A 23,863-nucleotide genomic window follows, 5' to 3' on the forward strand; every position below is an offset into this window, starting at 1 on the left:
ACACCGTAGTTTTTTCTCTGTTGCGACGAAGTGCCACTGCGCTACGAACTTGCTAGACATTTCTGCATATGCGACCACTTTCTTCTGGAAAACTATGGTGACCTGCCACTCACTTTTGGCCAAAGAACAGTGAAAATACCGGATGTGAAAACAGCCATAACAAGCATTAAAGAAATCAAGAGGGGGGTCATACAGGGGTGGAAGCGGGCTAGAGCCTTTTGTATCAGGGCTGGGAGCAGCAAAAGTCCCACTTTGGAGCAGTAAAACGCTCGCTTTAGAGCAGCTCGGGAGCAGCAAAAATAAGTTTTGTAGCCGTCGAATTAGGTTTTGCAGCAGGTCACGGAGGTCAAACAAATGTCTAAAAGTGATGTGTTGTTTCTAAATGTGAAAATGTACCAAAATATATGCACGCACATCCCAGAATAATTTTCAAGCAACATACATACACACCTTTCTATTTCTATTGCATTGAAATATGGAATATTGGCGATTTATGCAAAGGAAAGGCTTTGAGAACCATTCCGGCAGCAGGCAGAGTCATGATAGACTTTATATGGGAGGCCCCGACAATAAAAGCCTAGCTTAAGCCACGCCAGTACAAAACCGTCTACTTGATAGACCAATTGTAAACATGTATCCAGAAAACTAAACCACTGCAAGGTGTCGGATAAACTACCTTCGCTGACTACAGTTTTTGTTTAATAAAGAATACACATGTTCAATCACTACTTAAAAAGCCCTATATCAAGTTTAGTAACAAAATACAAGGCTACTGACATTTGACGAAAATTCAGATGCAAAATAAAATGTGTATTTTATATCTTTAGACTACCACAGTCACTCGTACATATGCAGCTTTAAGCATCGACTAGAAGAGCAACGCAACCTTATGTACTCCATAAAATGCTGTGCATTGCGTGTCTCCATAAACAATTTAAGGTACCGCAACATGTCTCAGAATAAAGCAGTCCTTGCTGACCTGTTCTCATTAAATACAAATGTTCTTAATCCCTGTTCATAAAATACAGTAAGCCCTACACCCAAGTTAACATACAAAGCTATATCTATATTACTTTGGATGGAAAAATATATTGTCTTAAATATATCATAGCCACTAATACAAATGCAGCATAAACACTGACTAGAAGAGCCCACAGGCTCCATGTAAAAAAAAAGGGGTTGTGACAAAGCTGAATCCGTGTAATTTAAAAACAACTAAAGTTCACCTTTTTTTTCACAGTCTGAAGAGCAGAGTCAATTTCTTTTATGCGCTCGAGTACTTTGGGCAGTTTAGAGTTCACATCTCTTAGCAGGAGACGTCCACTCCCCACCTTGTCCATGTCCTTAACTGCCTCACCCTTGCTTATGAGTTCTTGTGCACTCAGTAGAAGTGCTTTAAGAGAAGACAGTTTGAACGAGACTAAAATGAGATGTAGCTGATCAGGCGCTGATCCCTGCGGGCAGGCTGCCTTCTTATGTGACAAAAGCCCACCAACTTCTCTCTACCCCCCCCCCCCCCCCAACCAGATACACCTATACCCGAAACTTATACGACTAGGGTGGCTATAGCAAGTTAAGGTACGTTCTTGACAGGAATCGGCAGCGAGGGAGTGTTGTACGGCATTTCTGATGTCACCCCCACTCCTCCACGCTAAAGGAAAGAAACAAAAAAGTGTGTAGCACTGCCAATTAACCAACTCGCTCAAGATCGTGGGTATTGTGTTCGCTAGTGGTCTGACGGCGGGAGACAACACACGACAGCGTGCACATTCGCGCACACAATGATGGTCTTGGTTTCGTTTTGATAAGACAAATTGAGCTCGAGAACGGATGTGCCTGTGCTCGCGATTCTTCACGGCTAAGCGTCCAAATATGGTAGGCTACCAAATAACAGGTAAAGCTAGTAAAGACCACTTACTTCTGCTCATATTAATGGCCAAGGTAGCCCACCGGTGCCGAGGCACCAACTCCCACGATCACGGCAAATCGGGACCACGGGCAACTGCATGCGCGCTCCAACCGCGCCAACCAACTATGCCCGAAACCAAACCGATGTGTTCGTATATCAAGCTCTTTGTAGTAAAAAGCGACATCGCACTCTCGATGAACTAAAATCGGCGCCTCGCCCTGAGGTTAGACATGGTTCGGAGCCCCAGTCGAGTTGGTACGAGTCACCCGCAGTGACACCTAAGCAAAAGTACACACCACATGGTGGCCCGTGGCCAACCGTTTTCCGCTAAATTTAGAGAAAACACAGAAAAAAAAAGTTGAAATTGGCGTTTTGGAGCAGGCTGGCGCAGGGAAGTGAATTGGCGCAGGGTGGCGCAATTGGAGAAGCTTCCACCCCTGGTCATAGCATTAGCTTCCCAACATGGCGAGACTAGCACAGGATTTCTGTTACTCGCCGTTTAAGACAGAAGTCGACTTTTTCCGGTCTGATCTTGAAAACAAAGTTTGGTTCGGTTCATTTTGTAGCGGAAAGCCTGTGCTTTCCCGTTTGCGGGGTCATTTTCTCGGTTCAAAATATGATGCAGAGTCCTTCCCCTAAAACTGCATGGGTGCCCGCTAGGACTCTTCGAAATGGTTAAATTAACTGAGGTCATTATACTCTGTTGCCACTCTAGAATAGCAGAAGGCCCTCCCACAAAGCCCTTCACTCTTTTTAATAAGGAAACACTAGAGAGGAGGAGAGCCGAGAGGACACCGCCAATCATGGCGAGCAAAGGGAATCGTGGGAGGGGCTTGTGCTATTCTTTAGTCGCAACGGACTATAACAAAAGTTTACAGTACTATAAAAACAAAAAGACCAAGTATGCACAGAAATTCGCAGGAAGTGTAGCAGGGACAGAATAGAAAAAACTGCAGCTGCAATATTTACCCTTTAAATTTCCCTCGACAGCACAGCAGAGATGACATGCTGGTCGTCAGCGCCTGGAGGGCCACCCCCTTGTACTGGAAGCGCATGTAGTCTGAAACGAACAACAAACAAAAAATTAAATGCATGGACAATCCGCACATGCTGTTATTTCGCTTTATTGGCCACTTTAGAGAAAGCAAGCATGCACACCGTTGTCCAACCATGTCAACTGCTTGCCGAAACTTTCTGCCACCTGGATTAAGATATTGCTTGCGCTATAAAAAAGAACATTTACACACTACCCAGCTGGCTCGCTGAAAGTTCAAAAAAATTTGAAGAAACTACAACATAAAACTTCAATGCAAGAGCTACACCTCGTGGAAAATACACAAAAGTATGTTCAGTGTAAACCTTGGTGCACCGCAAGGCTGATTTACCTCAGCCAGTTTGGAACATCTGCAGTTCCATTCTTTTCAAGATATTATGCCTGATAATGTGTGACAAATTAACTGGGTTAATATTTAGGAACTAAACTAGTGGGTTAATTTCTAACTTACCATAATTATTTTCGGCATCCTGAAGGCGTCGCTTCAGGGTCCAGTCTTCATATTGGATTTACCTCGCCCACACAGCTGCAACCACACTGAAATGTTTGCAAAGTTTCAGGCAGGGTAATTAAACGTCTGCAGTTTCTCTTGAACACCGCTGTCACAAATTTTGTCTTTTTTGTCATTTTGGTCTGCTTAAGGGTGGTTTGGGGGAGGGTCAATTACAATCCTCGCACATGTTTACCTGAGCGTCAAAGGCTTGAGCTCGGATGAGACTATACTCCTTTTCATACTTAAGGTGCAACGCTGTCAAAGCCACTGGCGCGAGCGTGGGGCTTGATCTTGTTGATCATTTGCACGCCTTCTCGCGCAAACAAAACCGTAGATGAAGCCCCGCAGTCGTGCCAGTAGCTTTGACAGCGTTGCACGCTAAGTATGAAACAGAGTATAATGCCGGCCGAGCTTCAAACCAATGGGAAGAGGAAGACAAGCGTTTCGGGTTGACCAACCACGAACCTCTGACAACCGCATAGGTCATTCAACACACGTCTTTTACCATTTAAACACTGTCTCGAACTGCATTTTGAAGTCAGTCCATATTCCAACGGTGTATGAACAGGGGCATTCATTTCGTGGCATGCCTTGAAATTAATCGAAGTGACGCAAGCTGGGAACACACTGCTGCTGCTTCATTTGGGAATAACTGCGGCCCTCGGCTTGATCACATCACAATTGCAAAATGAAAGAGAGAAAAAAGAGGGGAAAGGAACAACTGCTTTATCAAACGTTCTAACTGACAAATGTAAACCCAGTTCAATTCTAGAAAGCCAGGGGACCGAAGTTTGTCCTAACAGTACAATTTAGTCCACTTCCATAACTTCAAAACAAAAGATGGATATCCTCTTCAACCATTTTGACTGAAAAGGAATATTGTCTCTGCATGAACCGAATTCCAAGGAAGTCTAACTTCGGAAATGTAATGAGGTATTATCAATGGAATCAATTAATAGTTGAAAGACATCAGTACACTGCTAGACCAATAAGACATTTCCTAAAGCAACGGACTGAAAGTAGCATTAGGAATTCAATACGTGCTCTGTTGACATGAGCTACACTTTCTCGGACCATACACAGAATGAGTGGCAACTTTTCATTACGCTACACATAGATCCAAACAGTAGGACAGATAAAGCAAACCCAACTAGTTCAAAAAAGAAAAAAAAAACAACATTCTAGCTTAACGAGAAAATGGGGAGTTTTAGAATATCGGGCGCTACTTTACCGCGCGTTAAGGACGGCAAAATAGCGAGGATTGCGGCGAAGAGTTTTAGAATAGCGTTTCTCTGAAGGGGACCCCCCCCCCCCCCCCCCCCCCCCCAAACGCGAGCATCTCGCGCTTAAAACGCCACCAAGATGCGCGACAGCTTGTGTTTGAAAGTTATAACGTTTTACCTTGAAAATTAAACAAGCTTTTTGTCCAGAGTAACATTTTTATAGATTTTTGCACTCAATGCCGCATGTATTGTTTTTGTCGCTGCCAAGCTGCTCTGTTGTACTTACGAAGCCCAGACGATCCACTACCCAGGCATGCTTACATGTCTGCCGCGATCGTAAGTACACGCGCCTCGATAGCTTTGCGCCTCGATAGCTTTGAGCTGTGAATCCAGCGATCCGTGGCGGTTTCAATACGCTTCGACCATACCGACCGCGGTCGCCGAGTGCTACTCACGCAGTTCCTAAGCGGGCGACGGCGTCGAAGACGCGATCAACAGAGATGTCGTGGGCGCCGCCTTTTGCGGTACCCACGCTATTATCGAGAAATAACGGGCCCCAAAGCTCGAGTCCGAAGCTTGTTTTGGGTCTGCGCATGCACAGCAGCCACGAGATTATTCTAAAACTCCATAATGTTCACTTCTCGTTCAACGCGTACAATGCAAACAAAGAAGTATGCTTACCAATTGCGTTGAGTTGCTCGTTCTGTCGTGTCGTCGGCCTTCCGCGCTCTTCTTGAACATAATCATCACAAGAGAAAACTTCACAGATAGATAAACTTGATTAAATTAGCACATTTCCATGTCTAAAGGCATTTCCATCCCGCGACACACCCAACGGTCGCAAAACTGGCGAAACGGCGAAACCATGCCGGAAAAAGATAAAAAACAACAAAGAACTGGTGTCGCTACCGATGGGGCGTCGAAGACGCGATCCTTAAAATATGAAACCGAAACCAGTAAAAGTTACAATACTGAAACCGAAACTGACCAAATCGCGATAGAGGGGCGCCGTAAATAGATCTGTTCACATGATGCATCTTGTTGGCGAATCTTGTGTCGCAAAACTAGGTTTCGGGAAACAGGTTCCCCGTCTGAACGCAACCGAAAAATTGGCGCGCCTTCGAAAAAAGTGGCGCGTGTTTCTCGCTTCTGGAGCAATTTGTCGCTGAAACCTCACCGACGCCCGTCAATCTCCCGAAGGAGAAACACGGAAGCTGCCAATGGCCGCTCGACTTCGCTATGACGTCTGACCTTCGAGGAGGAACGAGCGTTTGGACGAGTCTGATTTTTGGCCGATTCCGTGTCCGAGCCGAAGCCGTAAGAAAACATAACAAACATGTCGAGCGACAAGCCCCTATGCGACAAGCGGCGAATCTGTGCATACGGGCGACGGGTCTTGGTCCTACTCGGTTGCAGGTGTGGGAACGGCGCCTACAGTACGGATTGGGGGCGCGGTGCAGATTCGTCAACAGTCGCGGCGGGTGCAAGCACCGTATATAAACATGATGACTGGGGATAACGTTCTTTATTAGCGGTGCAAAAATGTCCAAAATGCTTCGAGATCATCTCGCGGTTTTTCCCGGGTTTGGCAGGACTAGTAAACCCGTTGAGCTGAATCTTACGAAATTCATTGAGTGGCACTAATAAAACAGGCTGTCTCTTCACACTGTGCGTACTTCATATCATTTTGATGCGAGACGCTTAATATTCCCGGTGCAGACAAGGTTTGGCGAAATTCTCGTGAGTCAATACGTCACAGGTTTCGCGCGTCAAACTCCACATGTGAACAGGCCGATTTCGCGAAATCTTGGTTTCGCTAAACTGTGGCGCGTTGAAGACATGCATCCTTTGAATAAGCCTTTAAAAGTAAAAGAGGGTGAATACAGTTATTATTTTAAGCAGAGGAAATAAATCTGTATATCAGAACAAGCACCGACGCGCTATTTGCTTCGGGTGCAATGCAGTAGGGAGTAGATTTATTGATTTTTTTTTGATAGCACTCATTTAAATGTGTAATGAGTAAACACAAAAGAATCGCTATTGATTGGGTAACGATAAACATCACTTGAATTTGTAATGAGTAAACTCAAAAAAATTTATATTGATTGGGTAACGATAAACCTCACTTGAATTTGTAATGAGTAAATTCAAAAGAAGAGATATGGAGTGGCAAATGATAAAACTCATTTAACGATGAGTTTCTTATGAGTTTCATTTGACTCTATAAAAACACATTAGAAGCTCAATTGAAACTCATTGTTCATTTTTGTAAGGGCAATGTCCTGCCCTCCTCACTATGTGAGTGACTATAGTCAATTTATTGATTACATTAAACTAGTGAACAAGTAGAGGAAAGAAAATAATTATTTTAAAAGGGAGCAGCCACCTTGACTTGCCTCGTACTAAGCGGTGCCATAAAGAGAAGGGATAACACATTTTCTGGGAGCCGAGTTTGTGAATGTTGTTTTAGCGACTGTGCCGAATTAGTATTAGGTATACCTATTCTTTTAATGTAGAAAAAAAGTCAATGAACTTCGAAACAATCTTTTCCTTTAATATGATCCCGAGAAAGAAATTGCATGCTTGGAGCTTTAATAAATGCTGAGGGAGTCACCGGAAAAAGGAGTACCTTTAAACTGTAGGCTACATGAGGCTCAGGAGCAGGCAACGGGACCGTGATTCAGGAGTTGAGTGCTTCATGGTCTTTGAGTTTGTATTCGTTTCTTATGTGCATTTGTATGTAGTGCGTTCAAATACCATTATCACACAATTTCTTAACAAAATAGAAAACATAAAAAAAAGTTCCAGGATCCTTCCTTTTTACGTTATTTCTCGGAAGCGAATCTGGAGCAAGGTGAAAAGCTGTAGTAAGCCCAAAAAGATTGTTCAATGAATAGCTGAGGCGTGATTCATTTTCTTTTATTTTTAGACGGCTGAAGTTTTTTTTAATTCAATAGCTACAAAACAAGCATCTTGGAGGCGACAGAAATTCTTTGGACTTTGCATTGAAAAGTGGGCAAATATTCAAAAGAAATTCATTAGAAAAGCTAGAAAAAGTCAGATGAAAGGCTGGTGACATTTTATACCCTCTGATCACTTTTTCAACAGCTTTTCAACTGAAAAGTGCCAGTTTTTTGTAACGGTCGATGCAGGTTAGACACAAAAGTCATACTGAACTAGCCATACATTATCTACAGCCAGGATATGTATCGTATACTTCAAAAGTGAGCCGACCCCTCGATGTCTAGGCATTCACTTTTTAGTTCGGTTTTATTAGTTTTAGATGTAATTAGAACTGGTATTTTCTACGGCAGAAAAAAAAAACTCCGTGCTAAGTAATCTGCACCAGATTAGTTGCCCATCTATATGCTTTATGGAACAAAAGGGCGCTTTGAAAAACGCGCGTAGCGCCACTAGAGAAGGAGCTCGCGTTCGACAGTGAGACGCGTTCAGTTAGCGTTCAGCAGCCTGCGGTACCTTTTCGCGTGCGACGCTGTGGCAGCGGAACCGCGCACGCACACAATATTGGTTTTTCGAGCCGGTATGTTGAGGGTGATGTTACACGAGGACATTGGCAGTGCTAAAAATGTTGTTTAGCTGTTCTTAACTTCTTATATATTCCAGGAAATGAAATGATCAACTGGTATCAATCGCACTGCATCCTTGTCATTAATTTGATGCCATTTATGTAAATCTATTTTGTTTTTTTAATTAAAAAACAACAGCATCAGGCAAAATAAAAATTATAACGCGCCTGAGCGTCAGCAAAATGCGGCGCCCTCCAGTGCGAATCGGAGATGTGAGCTTTGTTTTTACCTTCCTCCTCTTTCGTTATGCACGTGGCACCTTATGCAAGCTTATTGAAAGGGGGAGGAAACAATCAAAAACATGTATGCGTGCGCACACCCACACACGCACCGTGAAAGGGTGTGACTGGGAGAGAGAGGCAGAGGCAGATCTAATTGTTCGTGTGAGGTGATCTTACATCGGTCAGTACATGTATACATGCTTTGTCCTACACGAGTCTGCCACTTTCGCCATGAAATTATGCCACCATCTTGCGCACTTTAAGACCAGAAGGTAAATCGCGGTCATTTAACAACTCTCGAAATGTGCTCGAGCTCAAAGACCTTACATTCATGTCGTTGAATATTGTGTTTTTGCTTTTCAATTTTGGTGAGGCTGACAGAGCTTTAATACTTTGTCTGGAACAGGCCCTAGGAGCCATTGCATCAGTGACACCGTGTGCACGAAGCTGATAGATAACGTTTTGGCGGGAAGGAGCTGTTTGCTCGGAATGTTTATATTTCATTTTATTTATTTAATGTCATTTCATTTATTTACCTTGAGAAACCGTGTCCGGGTATTACACAAGGGAGGGTAAGTTAAAAGTCACTTGTTTAAACACAAAAGTAAAAAAATTCCCAAAAAATAAAATAAAACATGGTACAAATGTTAAGTGACAATAAGTTAACAAATCACTATAAAAATTTATAACTCGTTCATTTCATAAAAAAAAAAAAAAAACACTGACAAGTTTACAAGACCTAGGTGTGTTAATTTCCAGCACAATGTCGTTGGGTAAAGAATTCTAATCATGAATAGCAAGAGGTAGCATGGCATTTGCGAAAAACAAGGGTGAAGTGCGGATTAGTTTGATTTTACCCACATTGTCAACCCTAGCGGAAATTCGATTTGGGACGCTGAGAAGGGCCATTTTCTTCTGCGGATTGTGATAATATATTTTATGAAGAAGGGCAAGTCGAGAGATTCTTCGACGAAACGAAAGTGTTCGGAGATCAGACCGATTACGAAGTGAAGTGATACTAGTGTAGGAGGAGTAGTCGGAGTGAATGTACCTTAGTGCTCTGTTTTGAATTTTAGAGCGCAGCTCTTAGGGGCCCGTTCCCGGCTTGAGCGGCGTCGCCGTCGGCGTCGGCGTCGCCGTCGCCGTCGCCGTCGCCGTCGCCGTCGGCGTAACCGCAACCCTCGTAACCCTCGTGAGGGTTACGAGGGTTACGAGGGTTAATCTCATGAGGGTTACCCTCACGAGGATCACGAGGGCCACGAGGGTAACTAACCCTCGTAACCCTCGTAACCCTCGTAACCCTCACGAGGGTTACGAGGGTTACGAGGGTTACAAGGGTTAGTTACCCTTGTAACCCTCGTGAGGGTTACAAGGGTAACTAACCCTCGCGAGGGTTACTAACCCTCGTAACCCTAATCTCATGAGGGTTACCCTCACGAGGATCACGAGGGCCACGAGGGTAACTAACCCTCGTAACCCTCGTGAGGGTTACGAGGGTTACGAGGGTTACAAGGGTTAGTTACCCTTGTAACCCTCGTGAGGGTTACAAGGGTAACTAACCCTCGCGAGGGTTACTTACCCTTGTAACCCTCACGAGGGTTACGAGGGTTAGTAACCCTCGTGAGGGTAACCCTCGTGAAGGTAACCCTTTTGAGGCTTTCGAGGGTTAGTAACCCTCGTGAGGGTAACCTTCACGAGGGTTACCCTCACGAGGGTCACGAGGGTTATGAGAGTTACCCTCACGAGGGTTACTCACCCTCGTAACCCTCACGAGGGTTACGAGGGTTAGTTACCCTCACGAGGGTCACGAGGGTTATGAGAGTTACCCTTACGAGGGTCACGAGAGTTACCCTCACGAGGGTCACGAGAGTTGCCCTCACAAGGGTTACTAGGGTTACCCTCACGAGGGTCACGATGGTTACCCAGGTCGTGACCCCCCCTGGGGTCACGTGACCTGGGGATACCCCCCGAGGTCACGTGACCCCCCGTTGACGTCATAGGCACTGATGACGTCGTCAGTGACGTCACTGATGACGTCACCGGCATCCGCATCGTCATCGTCATCATCACTGATGACGTCATTAGTGACGTCACTGATGACGTCACCGGCATCCGCATCGTCATCATCATCACTGATGGCGTCATCAGTGACGCTACTGATGACGTCATCGGTATCGTCACGTGGCCCCAGGTCACGTGACCCCCGACGTCACGTGACGCCCCAAGGTCACGTGACTCCCACAAGGTCACGTGACCCACAAGGTCACGTGACCCCCAAGGTCACGTGACCCCCCGCCCCCCGAGGTCACTTGACCCACCCCCCAGTACCCTTCCCTCCTCCTCCTCAAGAGCTGCGCTCTAATTCGGCGTTACAGGGAGTTGTAAACGGCTTTCATTTTTTTCTAGTTCGTTTACAGATAATTTTGAAATGGTGACCAAATCGATGATGCGTATTCTATTTGGGAACGAACCAGGGTTGTGTAGGCTAGCCTTTTGATTTCGGGCGAACAGAGTCTGAGGTTACGTTCTAAGTGTCCAAGTGTGCGGTTAGCTTTCAGGACGACTTCGTTAACGTGGTTGTTCCATGCGAGATCGCTGGTGAGGTGAAGTCCTAGGTACTTATATGATGTGCGGTGGCCGATGTTATTGATACCTAGTTGGTAAGAAAAATTAGACGAGGTGGTTCGACGAGCGAATGTTAGTAACTTGCACCTTTTCATGTTTAGGCTCATCTGCCAATCGTTACACCACTGTTTAATTATATTGAGGTCATTTTGAAGTATTCTATGGTCATCTGGTGTTTTGATGGTTCTGTAGATGACGCAGTCGTCTGCGAAGAGACGCACCGGGGATGACAGAAGCTTTGTTAAGTCATTGATGTATGCTAAGAATAATAATGGGCCGAGTACGGTTCCCTGTGGGACGCCCGAGGTGACAGAGGACCTGCTTGACATTTTGTTATTGATGACTGTATAATGCGTGCGATTTGTGAGGAAATTTCTGATCCAGTCTATTATGTTTGGAAAAAGCTTAAGGTAAGATAGCTTCTTAATGAGGCGTTGTTGAGGTGCCCTATCGAATGCTTTTGAGAAATCGATGAATATGGCGTCAATTTGGAGTTTGTTTTCTAGGTTAGAAAAGATGTCATGTGTAAAGAGTAACCGCTGGGTTTCACAGGAAAACGTTTTGCGGAACCCATGCTGCTTCAAACATAGCAAGTTATTAGATTATAAGTAGTTAATTACGTTTGAATATATGATGTGCTCGAGGAGTTGGCATGCAAGAAACACTGGTGATTGATATGGGGCAATAATTGGCTATTTGGTTCCGGTCCCCCATTTTGTAAATCGGCAGTATTTTTCCTACATTCCAGTCATCTGGTAGCCTCCCCAAACTTAATGATTGACTAAATATTTTGCAAAGGTAATGAGCCACTGTTTGCTTTGTATTTTGCAATATCTTTGAGTTTATCAAATCATCGCCAGCGCTAGAAGAAATTTTTAGATTTTCAATTGCTTTCACAATTCCAGGATATGAAATATCGATCGGGTTTATTTGCGCATGGTCCAACTTGTTCAGGTTAGGTATGGTGTCAAGATCCTCTTATGTGAATACTGAATTAAAAAAATGTGTTAAGCTTTTGTGCGCTCTGTTCATCCTCAAATTTCACACCGTCGTCATCAACGAACGACAATGCGTCCGCACGTGTCGGGTTTATAATGTAACAAAACATTTTTTGGGTTGTTTGTAAGAATATTTTTCAAGTCATGTTCGAAAAACTTTAATTTCGCTTGCGCGACGGCATTTTTATATACCTTTGCATGACTCGCATATTTGTCCCAAAGACCGTTTATTCGAAGGCAATGATTTTGCTTTCTTAAATAGTCGCTTCTTTTGTTGTTCATACGACTAATTGCCTTAGTGAACCATGGATTGACGTTATCCGATTGCATTCTTAGTCGTGGTACATATGAATTACAGAGTCAAGACATCATAGTTTTAAGCGGCCCTAATTTTTATTACTTGAATTATGGTGAAAGGCGGACATAAACGAACAGTAAAACGATTCGAAGCCCTCGTTTATTGCCTGACAGTTTGCTTTGTTATAATCCGTGACAGATGTATGGTATGCAGAATTTCGGGATGTAGGGAGTTCTAGCGAAAAATGTATTACTAAGTGATCACTCAGCCCCTGAAAATAGTAGATGGTGTTGATGTTGCTGGGATGAGACGATAGGCAAAGATCAAGGGTGCTGCAATAAGAACCAAGAATCCTGGCTGGTTGATTTATCATTTGAACTAAGTTGAAGGTTAAACGTGTGTCAACGAATGCACGTGAGGTAGCACATCGTGACGACAAAGAAGGCCAGTCAATATGCAAAAAATTTAAATCACCAAGAAATGTCATACTAGCTCTCAGAAACGTTTTGGAATATACCTCGTAAATATCTTATATTATTTTGCTGCACTTTTACAGTAAATTAAGTTCTCTAAAGAAATAAAACAAATCAAGCTCTTTTTGCTCTAGTATGACGTATGTACTGGAAATCTTTTTAACACTGTTTTCCGTGATCTGCTCATTGAAGAATTCATTTCCGGTGGTCAAAACATTAGCGAAGAACAAATTACTTTTTTTGGGTAAAATGATTGGGATAATATATATATCGTATTTATATTTCATTTAAACTTATTTAATAAACTTGAATTAACTGACGTTTTATAATTATTTTTATTGACACGTAACCAGTTATTTTGCAATAATTTTATCAAAAGCAATACCGGCGTTTTGTTTTGCAATCACCTACTGCCTACCGGTAACCCCAGATGTGAAGAAAGTTGATTTCCATATCCAAAAAGAAGCCGATCAAAGGAAAAAAAAAACCCAAAAACACCCTTCAAACTAGCATATTCAAGCTTTAATTGTCTGGTGATTCAAAGGATTCAAGCATCAAATGTTGTTTAGTTTAGATACATATTTGTCACTTTTTCTATCGTCCCAATCTTTCTTTATAAAGTACAGATGGCAGCCATAATGGCCCGGAAAGCTCATTGACACACACGATGGGTACGAAACGTCTTTGGTTGAGCATCCTTCAAACGAAATGGGCGCTGCATACCCGTCAGTGCGAGATGGTATTTCAGTTCGTCCCATCGGCGCTAACATATGTAGGCTTTACTGGCACAAAAACAAAAACAGCTCGCAAAGTGGCAGCGTAGGATATGTCAACCGTGCCGACACGTAGCGGACATGATCGGGAGACCAAATTTCTTGAATTGTACGGCACGTATCTAGTGTTGTCACTACCCCGCAAAACAACGGTTACTTGAAAAACTATGAAACTTTGTCCCCACGAGACATGACGCATAACCGTTGGAGCACTTGACGACGTAGCAGCTCATGCTGACAACCAAGAGGATCCGCACCGCTTCGACTTCAATGCATACCAATGTACGTGGAGTTGTTTCGTTTCCCTGGGGTTCTCATTGGCTACCTTCGGTAACGGCCGCGCGGCGGCGCGCCGGTCACGTCGCACGGAGTGAATAGCAGATACTACATACGACGGGTATGAGCTGAGCTAGATGGTTGTACATGTGTTGGGGAACCGGCTGAAAATAAAGAAAACGATAGAAATAAGTGAAAAGACACCAATTGCTGGACTACCAATTATTTGTTAAGCCTCCGCCTTTTTGTACTGAAGTTGCTACTGCTATTCTTACGTTTTCATTTTCGTCTGTTTCGTTAATATATACTCCCACAACAATAGTGAGCTCCGAAGATTAGCACTATGTCCAGAAAAGTGGATTGTGCATTCATTCCCAAGGCGGCCGATATCTATGCGACGTTTATCTCGCTGCGTGTGCTGTAGCCATTCAACAAGCCATAAAAGACCCATAAAAGAATGCCGGTTTTTGTTCCTTTCTTCAAACATCAGCTTTGTCTTGTGGGACAATGACGTTAGAGCAATGCTGCTTGCCGACCTGCTTGTTTCCGTTTTCTGTCCTACCATAGCCTCCTCTCTACTGACAAATCCTGGCAGATCGTCACTTGACGCGGCCGCCGAAAGTGAAAAAAATTGTGCGGCAGACAAGAGTCATGTAACAGGCGCGCCACTGCGGCGAGACGCCGAAGCACACTTGTCCCGAGCGATGGTATGTTTGCTCGTGCTTCTTCGCGTTTCCTGGGCTACTGCTTCTTTTGTCGTCGGGATTGAAAACTATGTTTCGGGTCCTCGCCACCGCAAAAGATGTGTGCTGACTACAGGCCCCACGAAAAGTGCTCTGTGCTACGATAGCCAATTATTGTAATCCACGTGATATCTTGCCAAAAGAGAACCCGATAAACTAATAGTAATCGAAAACTGTACGTTTAGATGTTTTCAGCAGGACGTTTAGCACGCTCATGCGACGCCAATGCTCGATGGCACATCGCAGCGCTCATTTTTAGTTCAGATCTTTGATTAGGACTAGGCAGTAGCTTGTGGTCATTTACAACTTAAACTCGCCATGCACAGCAATTCTTAAGTTGTCGTTCACTATTGACGCAGTCTAAAAAAAGAAACGAACACCACGTTATAATGAAAGAAATAAAATTAACATTCGACACACTTTGCATTAAAAATTCCAGTGCGTCTATATTTGTTTGAAAACATTTGGAAGAGTCAAACTCCGTAATCAAGGGCGAGAAAAGTTGAATGACAATACTGAAAATATGTTTATGACTGAAAATACAGGGAGTTCCCGAGAGAACCGAGCCATGTTTTCTGGCCCAAGTAAAAAAACAAAAACAAAACAAAACAACGATGCGTCTCAGAAGGTTCAAACGTCGTGAGGATATGATTTTAGCGGTGGTGATTCAACGCAAGAATTTGAAAACATGGCGTTACCTGGATCAAAAAGTATCGAACTGAAAATTACGAGCAATTTTACTCTGTAAAGGTGGATGACCAGTGAAGCTGTTTAGCACACCACAGAGACGTGACACATAAGTAAGCGTATGTTCCTTTAAAGGTGTCCAATTTAGCAGCATGGTACCTGCGTATTTTTGATGTATTCTCCGTCCCGCGACGTTTGTCGTCTTGTCTGGTGTGCCGCATGCGCTGGGCATTTTGTGTACGATCTTCATCGGTGGTGTTAGCCGCCCGCCGCCGCCAATGACATTCTCGGTGCCGTTCCCGCCGTTGCTCTTTGTAAGTGCGTTGCTCATCGAGAGTCCGTAATATACGCGGCTGCCCTATTACGGCGAGAGACGAAAAGCAAAAAGGTTGTAATGGGCAGGAGGTGGCGTCCCTATGTCCAATGCGTGGAGCGAGGTGTAACCTGAAGTAGGCGCAGCCACGAACTCTTCTCAACCATTGGGGAGCTCGCCAATGGGTGCCGCCATTCATTTTTTGGGGCAAACAACCCTCGTTGCCATGGCATTTCCGTGGCAACGCTGGTATTTGCCCCATAATTTTATGGCGGCGTCCACTGAATCGGTGTTTAAAAGGCGAGATTTCTAGCCCAAATCTTGCCTGACCAGTAGGAAGTTGGCGTGTAGCTGAGGCTCTCGACACCGCGCCTGGTGCGTCGTCTAGAACGAGTCGTCACAGCGCGGCTTTGGAAAGCGATCGCCTGTCAGTCGTCGTACGCGCGAACGCTGAGAATGGCACTGCGGGTTGAGAAAGCCGTACAAACCCTGCTTCCAGGAGGTGTTGGTTTCACTCCGCCGAGATTAGAATGAGAGTTTGCATCAAAACATCTTTTGGTGCGCCGATGGAATCGAAAGCCGGCCGCAACAGCGAGCAGAGGAAGCAGGCCGCAGGCACGGAGCAGACGTGGCCTAAGCCTAACGACCGAGCGGAGAACAGAAGATGGAAGCTTGGTTTTGGATGAGAGCGCGTGGGTGCGCAAGGCAGTCTGGGATTTGGTTTTTTTTCCGGCGTCACTGTGTATAACGTCATGCCGGGTCCTGCCCTGTTTAAACGTCCTTCGACAAGAAAGGAAATAGACCTATCGCTGAATTCCCCAAGCATCAAGGAGAATGCAGGGAATGCTGCTCCGCGCGCCTCACGTGCCCGCGTCTGCAGCAGTAACTGTTCTAAGGCAAATGCCATCGCGCACGCACGTTCGTCAACGCGTTAGTTTGGTTATTTACTTATAATAGTTAATACGGGGAAGGCGTGCGCATGCGTCGCGTGCGGCGGTGTGAGCGTAGACTTTTTTGGTCACGCACAAGAAAAGTCCACGGAACCCTAGGCATAAACAGCTTCGCTGTAAAAATAAAATATATCCACGAGCCGACGTAACATAATACTAATATCCTCACAACAATAAATTACATTGTGGGTGCCTGTAGCATCTATTTTAATTAAAATAAAAATTGTCAGGAAAACAATATTTCTTGCTAAGTGTTTTAGGCTTAGGTGGACGCTGGCTCATTAAGGAATTTCGCCTTTTCCAATCATCGTTTTGATCCAGGTAACGTCATGTTACCTAACTTTCGCGTTGTATCCCAACAACTAATGTCACATTCTCGCTGAGTTTGTGCTTTCTCCGTTGATTGCTGTGATTAGCTCTGCCTATTGTTTTGCAGGAAAGTAGCCGCTCCAAGTCTTATAGGGTCCGCTTAATATTTATTCACAACCAATAATTTTTTTGGCGTTAGCCGATAAATAAACTGGGCAGAACAAACCTGCACGTAAAAAGTAAAGCGCACGAAGGTAATAGAGTACGCCCTGCCTTTCTTGAGCTGTGGGTAACTAAAATAGCGAAGTTCTTGATTAAACCTCTGCTCCTCCACTACCGCCATGTTTGTTCTATAATGATAACCTTATTTTAAAGAATGGGTAGATGGATACGTGGCGTTGCGGTCAAGATATATTACGGTAAGTGGCAATCAATTTACGAACATTCTTTTAGATATTGATGCCTAACTTAAGTTGCTTCATGGCCAAAGCGGTTCACGGTATAAGAACGAAAACGAAAACAAACTAGTTAGGAAAAAAATAGCGGAGAGACAGTCCTCCTTGCAATCCATAACGTCCTTTATAGCGACATTCTCTTTAAGAAACACAAATAAAAAGGAAACTATAAGACAACCCTTTAACACAGCTAACGACCTGGCACTTCGTCTCAGCGACCGTTAGTTAAAATGAGCGTAGCTGTATCCGATTACGACGCGGGAAAAATAGACTTTAGAAGTGAAAAGATCTTTTTGCCCCTCTTTTTTTGTGTTTTCAATAGTTCTATGTTTTTTTTTTGTTTCTCGAAGCAAAGCGCCTTTAACAACACCAATTAATCAAGACGTACTAGACCTCCCTTTCCTCCCAAAAGAAAAAAAAACAGTAAATGAAAAAGTAAAAAAAAAAAAATGAAACACCTATCGTGTTAAAAGAAAAACCTCCCGGCAAAAGCAATATATAATCAAAAAACCTCTGCTCCACTACACAGTCAATGCCAGCCATTGTTGGCAGTAGCCAACATGAACGACTAGGGACCGCCCATTTCTTCCAGACGCCGCATAAAAACGTTATTACAAAAACTTCTTCTCGATGTCGCTTCTACCGCTAGCTTTTCACATCGTATCCATCGTACAGATTCTTGAGGATGCACGTATGGAGAGTCAGTCGAAGATGAAACTCTTCTCCTAATGGAATGCTCAAGATTAAAAAAATACCGAAAAATGTTTAGTTTGTGGCTCATTGTAATTGAAGGCCGGCCCTTGTCGCTAGAGAAGGTGCCAGGACCTTGGCCTACGACAGTTCTACAAAAGAGGGCTGTGTTTGGCTTTCGCAATTTTATCTTGGAAACTAAGGTAGAGGTCAGTTAGTGCCACTAAATAAGCTACGCTTCAGAGTAACGACACTTCGCCATATTGTATCTTAAAATCATGGTTGCCAGTTATCTGAAGCTTTATCTGAAATCACAGGAAACGCTTCCCCGCCCTCTACAAATGTTTAAACAGTTCGCGACAGAGCAAAGCAATCTTAGATGACCTTCCTAAGACCAACTCTAATGCTGAGGAAGCCTCCCTTATGAATCAGGGCGATCGGCAGTTGTGTCTGCTCTGCATACGAGCCAAAATGGCGGCGCCCAAAACAATGTCGGGGAACGGAGTGCCGATACTCTAAGCGCAGCTCATTTAGTGGCTCTAAGGTCAGTTAGTGAAAGTAATATGGCTTAATCAAGAACAACACAGACGCGGCACAAAAGTGGAAACATCGTGATACTATAAATTGACAGTATATACTATATTTAACAGTAAAATTCTCTACACTGATCTTATACACCTTGGTATTATGGCGTTAAAATGGGGCTTTAATGCAAAACGTGTTTGAGTAATATAATGCATACATCGTGACACTTTTAGCGCGAACGTGGCATCGGCGCATTTTCGCATTTTACTTCTAAATAATATTACTGAGCACGAAATTTCATCGCTTACATTATAGAACTAAATGAGCTCTTTCCGTAGTTGCAATAACTTGGGTGACATCCCTTGGTTTCAAAGAGAAAAACTGGAAAAACCGGCAATCGCTTGCTCGCGCTAACAGTGTCGCACTTTTTACACAACGCCCCCTTTAGTGCGTGTTGTACAGTACACCACGTAGGTTTGAGTGTAAGAATCATACATAAATAAGATGACAAATCATTGCACCCAGACATAAATAGTGTCGTTTTTAACCTAAAGTGTATTGCTTGGTGTTCTTTGCAGTGTTTAGTTTATGTGAAAACTTCGAACTCTCAAGACAATGAACACTACCCACCCAAGTTGGAAGGAATTGCCGTCGCTGCTTTAGCAGAAGTACATGCCTCATTTTTATAAATTTTTATTAGTTATTAAAAGAAGAAAAAGTAAGGACTAAACAGGAAGCAAGAAGCGTGAACGTAGTAAGCCCTGCCCTGTGTTTCGTAAACTGCTAGTGACTATAGAATAGCTTCGCCCTCGATTTTTTAGATAAAAGTCAGGAATACCGAATAACATCGCTATTTTCAACAGCAGTCGGCCTAAGGTTCTTGAGACACGGAACTGTTCTTCCCGCCCAATAGGGTCCCACCGCTCTGTTCGCTGCCTGTTCTTGGGAATGTCTTTTTGCCTTATTTCACAAGACCCGAAGACTGCGCGGGTGCTATTTGGATCAGCGCTCAAGGTGCACGGGTGCACAGAGGTTTGGCTTGATTTCGATAATACTACGCTATAGCTTGATCATGTTGACAAATGCGGTGTAGAGCAGAAAATGTTGACTACAAGCAATGCTCGTGCGTGACCTCACGTGATCTCATGGGGTCACCTGACCTTGACTTCCCACAAGGTCACGATGTCCCATTATATTATGTCGTCACGTGTTGTCACGCGTGACGTCATGATAATGACATCACGTGTGAGGCATGGGTTTGTGACATCATATAATTATGTCACAAAGTTGTCACAAACCTCGCGACGTCAGTATACGTGACGTCATATCATGAGGTCACTGTGTCTCGCGACCAAGTGACATCATTATATCACGTGTTATTAAGAAGTCACGTTTTCACGCGAGATCACGATGCCACGAGGCACATCGTAGAACGTTAGGGTGTTACCCTACGGCACACAGGGACGTGACGTCATAATATCATGCGACATGAGCGTGTTGTCTCGAGTCGTGATCTCACGGTGGGTCACAATGCCCCCTTGAAATCACGGGTTTATTCGACGTCACGGCGGCGCATGAAACCATGGCGTCATGTGACATCGCGTAACACCGTGACGTCATATGACGCCTTGATGTCACCTGGAGGTGTGACGACACGTGACACCCTGATGTAGTCGGGCACCTTGACGTCAGAAGACACCACGACGTGAAGTGACTCTGTGACTTAACGGTGTTATGTGACGCCACGATGTCACGTAACGTCATGGCATAATATGATGTCAGGTGCCACGTGACATCATGGTGTCATATGACGTTATGTTGTCATGTCACTGTCCTTCGTGACGTTTCTTCGTGGCAGATCTTCGTAGTGGTTTTCTCAGAATTCGGCTGATACCAGGCATTCTGTGTTGATACAGGCTCCCGGAGGAACGCATCAATATCAACGCCACTTTTCCGTCGTGCAGTTGGTATTTAGTATTTAGTATTTACACACACAATTTATTTCGCAAACTTATACTACGCACGCGCTGTGTGCATCGGTATCAGTATTAGACGGATCCCGATTTTACTTGCACTTCTATAACACGGCAGATACACTCTTCACGTGTAGACAAATCATATAGTCATTTGAAAAAAAAGACGCCAACGAAGGGCTACGAAGAAAAAAAGTAAACTAGCTTCCTCCACTTTTTTCCGCATTAAACAAACTGGTAATAAATTCACAAAGAATGGGGTGGAAACTGGGTTGTACTGCCGTTTCCCAGCAATATATCAGTCGCCTAGATATTTTTCCCGCCCTGAGCGGTGTAAAAGCACATGCCTGTTGTTTGCGGGTGGCATAGGCTCTAACCCGGATCCCGGTGTCAAAGAAATGCTCTAGTCAGTTATGGATCATTTAAAGAAAATAAAACACAAAGACGAGCAGCGGGACGGCGGTCAATCAGACTAGCACCAAAGTGTCCCAATTATATGCAGTTATAAAATTAGCGAAAGAAAAAGAAGAGCAACTTCGAAGGGCTAACGACTCCTGCTATAACCAGGGAAAAAGAAAAAAAAAAAACGTTGCATGAACAGAGCAACAAGCTTAGCAAATATGAAGATTACCTCCGCCGAAACAACCTGTTATGTTTGGTCCCACTACAAAAACTCAATGGAGCGAAAAAAAAAAGAACTTGAAAAGGAAGTTCTAGATAGAATTTTAACAGAAAAACTTTATATAATCATACCATTTCTGGAGCGAACACATCGAGTAGGCAGGCCCCAGGGAGGCAGAATTAAACCTGTTATCTAACGGCTGTGTGGTTTTAATGGAAATTTTTTTTCATCTTTAAGAACTGCTTTAAGTTAAAGGATACAACGTGCCGGTATCAAATTATATTTCGCAAAGCGCCTCGTCCAAGCGTAAGAAATTGTGGACTTCAGCTAGAACGAACGACGATTTAAATGAGAGGGCTTGGTTGATTCACGATAAACTTTATGCTAATAATACTGTCTGCGTTTGGAATGAAGACAAACGCAAGGGTTGTGTTTCAAACTGAAAGACCCAAAAAAGAACTTAGAAATCTTTGTGTAAACACGCAAAGTATGGAAAAAAGAGGAAAGCAACTAAAGTCTGCTGTGGATGGCCGCGGTCATCTACGGTGATGGGAAGATTATTGTTCCGGCAGCGGAGATGACATACGACCAATGAAAACGCAATATTTCATTGCGATTGCGAACGCTGTTCTTAAAAAAAAAATGTGTATGCATTTGTAGATAATAAGGCCCGGTACCGACATGTCACAAGCAAGTCGCTTACGTCAAATTTTCATCCAGGTGCTCGTCATTGCCTGGACGATCCACACAAAGCCCTATCACCGAGCCGATAATCTGCCACTACTCATCGGAGCCTCGGCGTCACTTCAGCTGCCGTACGCCCGCCTGATCCTTCCGCCGCTGGATACGTCCAGATTCGACGGCACAGCCTGGCAACCACTGCTTGCGCCAGATAACCACAAGCTACAAAAGCCGCTGCCCGGCACTTCCAGCGTGGGGCCCGGTACCGACATGTCACAAGCAAGTCGCTTACGTCAAATTTTCATCCAGGTGCCCGTCATTGCCTGGACGATCCACACAAAGCCCTATCAACGAGCCGATAATCTGCCACTACTCATCGGAGCCTCGGCGTCACTTCAGCTGCCGTACGCCCGCCTGATCCTTCCGCCGCTGGATACGTCCAGATTCGACGGCACAGCCTGGCAACCACAGCTTGCGCCAGATAACCACAAGCTACAAAAGCCGCTGCCCGGCACTTCCAGCGTGGGGCCCGGTACCGACATGTCACAAGCAAGTCGCTTACGTCAAATTTTCATCCAGGTTGGTCTTTTTTACAAACCTGTTGACCATCACAGTGTTAGACGTTACTTGTCGGTGCCGAGCCCCTTTGCGCTTGTCTTTGTGCTTTGTCATTTAGAAGCGTACAGTGTCTACGTGACTTGTGTATTGTGCTACGCAGCATCTATAGTAATAAGGATAATGCTGCTACTTTCTGGCAATGTAGAAATGAACCCTGGCCCGTTCACTCAAGAGCAAACTAAGAGAATACTAGAAGTCTTGGAGCTACTACCGGGTATACACAAAAACCAAGACGTAATTTTGGCTGAAATGGCGGCAATCAAGCAAACACAGACATCGGTCGAAGAAAAACTCACATCTGTGTTTTCAACACTGGAATCGCTCAAAAAAGACGTTACTTCACTGAAATCCCTTGAGACTAAAGTGCAGCAAATACAAGTCGCATCCACGGAACTTGCCGAGCAGTTTAACCAGCTGGCAAACAGTCATGATGACCTAGAAAATCGCTATCGAAGAAATAATCTAATCTTTTATGGTGTTGACGAGGATACAAATGAAACATGGGCAACGTCCGAAACAAAAGTTCTGCAGCTCTGCGAAACTGTGCTAGGCATCAAAATTGACCACTCACATGTGGAACGCGCTCACCGACTGGGCAGACACAATGCAGAGAGGTCCAGGCCAATCATAGTAAATCTTTCCTCGTTCAAAACAAAACAAACTATACTATCGCAAACGCCCGAGCTGAAAAACAGCGGAATATCTATCGGCGAGGACTTTTCTGCTAACGTGCGTCATGAAAGAAGCAAGCTTCTGGGATTTGCCAGGACACAAAATAGTCAATTTAAACTACGCTACAACAAACTAATTATTGGAAACAAAGTATTTTACTATGACAACAGTGAACAGAGAGTAAAAGAGAAAACAATCTAGCAACCAGTACAAATTCCACAGGCTGCCCTCAAAAAGACCATAACTGTGAATGAACTTGATGTACTTCTCGTGAATTGTCGTAGTGTAAAAAATAAAATTGATGACTTAGCAGAGCTTGTTAATCTGACAAGGCCCAGTATCGTAATGGGTACAGAGTCCTGGCTTGATGACTCAATCAAAAGTGCAGAAGTTTTTCCACCTGACTATACTGCTTATCGACGAGACAGGAATGGGCATGGTGGAGGAGTATTCCTGCTGACTCATAACAGTCTGCAAAGCACCGCCATTGACTTTTCGCAATTTTCATTTGAGTCCGTTTGGTGTAAGGTGTCGCTTCAAAATGGCCACTTCCTCACAATCGGTTCCTTCTACAGACCGCCTGCGTCTGGCGACGATTCCATTCTTTCTTTAACAAATGCTCTTTCAACAATTTCTTACGACTACCTTGTACTGGGAGGCGACTTTAACTATCCTGATGTTAACTGGGTTGATGG

The 23,863-nt window shown here is 44.2% G+C and overlaps 1 protein-coding gene across 1 annotated transcript; it reads left to right on the top strand.

Moving 5' to 3' along the window:
• Positions 1-22,148: 22,148 nt before the first annotated feature.
• Positions 22,149-23,532, top strand: LOC115331082. The gene has a single exon (XM_040218366.3). It carries the CDS (start codon positions 22,149-22,151, stop codon positions 23,367-23,369), a length of 1,221 nt encoding a protein of 406 aa, XP_040074300.2. The 3' UTR covers positions 23,370-23,532.
• Positions 23,533-23,863: the final 331 nt, after the last annotated feature.

This window comes from Ixodes scapularis, unplaced genomic scaffold (assembly GCF_016920785.2).
Source record: "Ixodes scapularis isolate PalLabHiFi unplaced genomic scaffold, ASM1692078v2 PGA_scaffold13__105_contigs__length_92229423, whole genome shotgun sequence".
In the NCBI taxonomy this organism is placed as follows: domain Eukaryota; kingdom Metazoa; phylum Arthropoda; class Arachnida; order Ixodida; family Ixodidae; genus Ixodes; species Ixodes scapularis.

Coding starts and splice junctions, on each gene's coding strand:
- LOC115331082 (XM_040218366.3), top strand. CDS start 22,149: ATGTCACAAGCAAGTCGCTTACGTCAAATTTTCATCCAGGTGCCCGTC.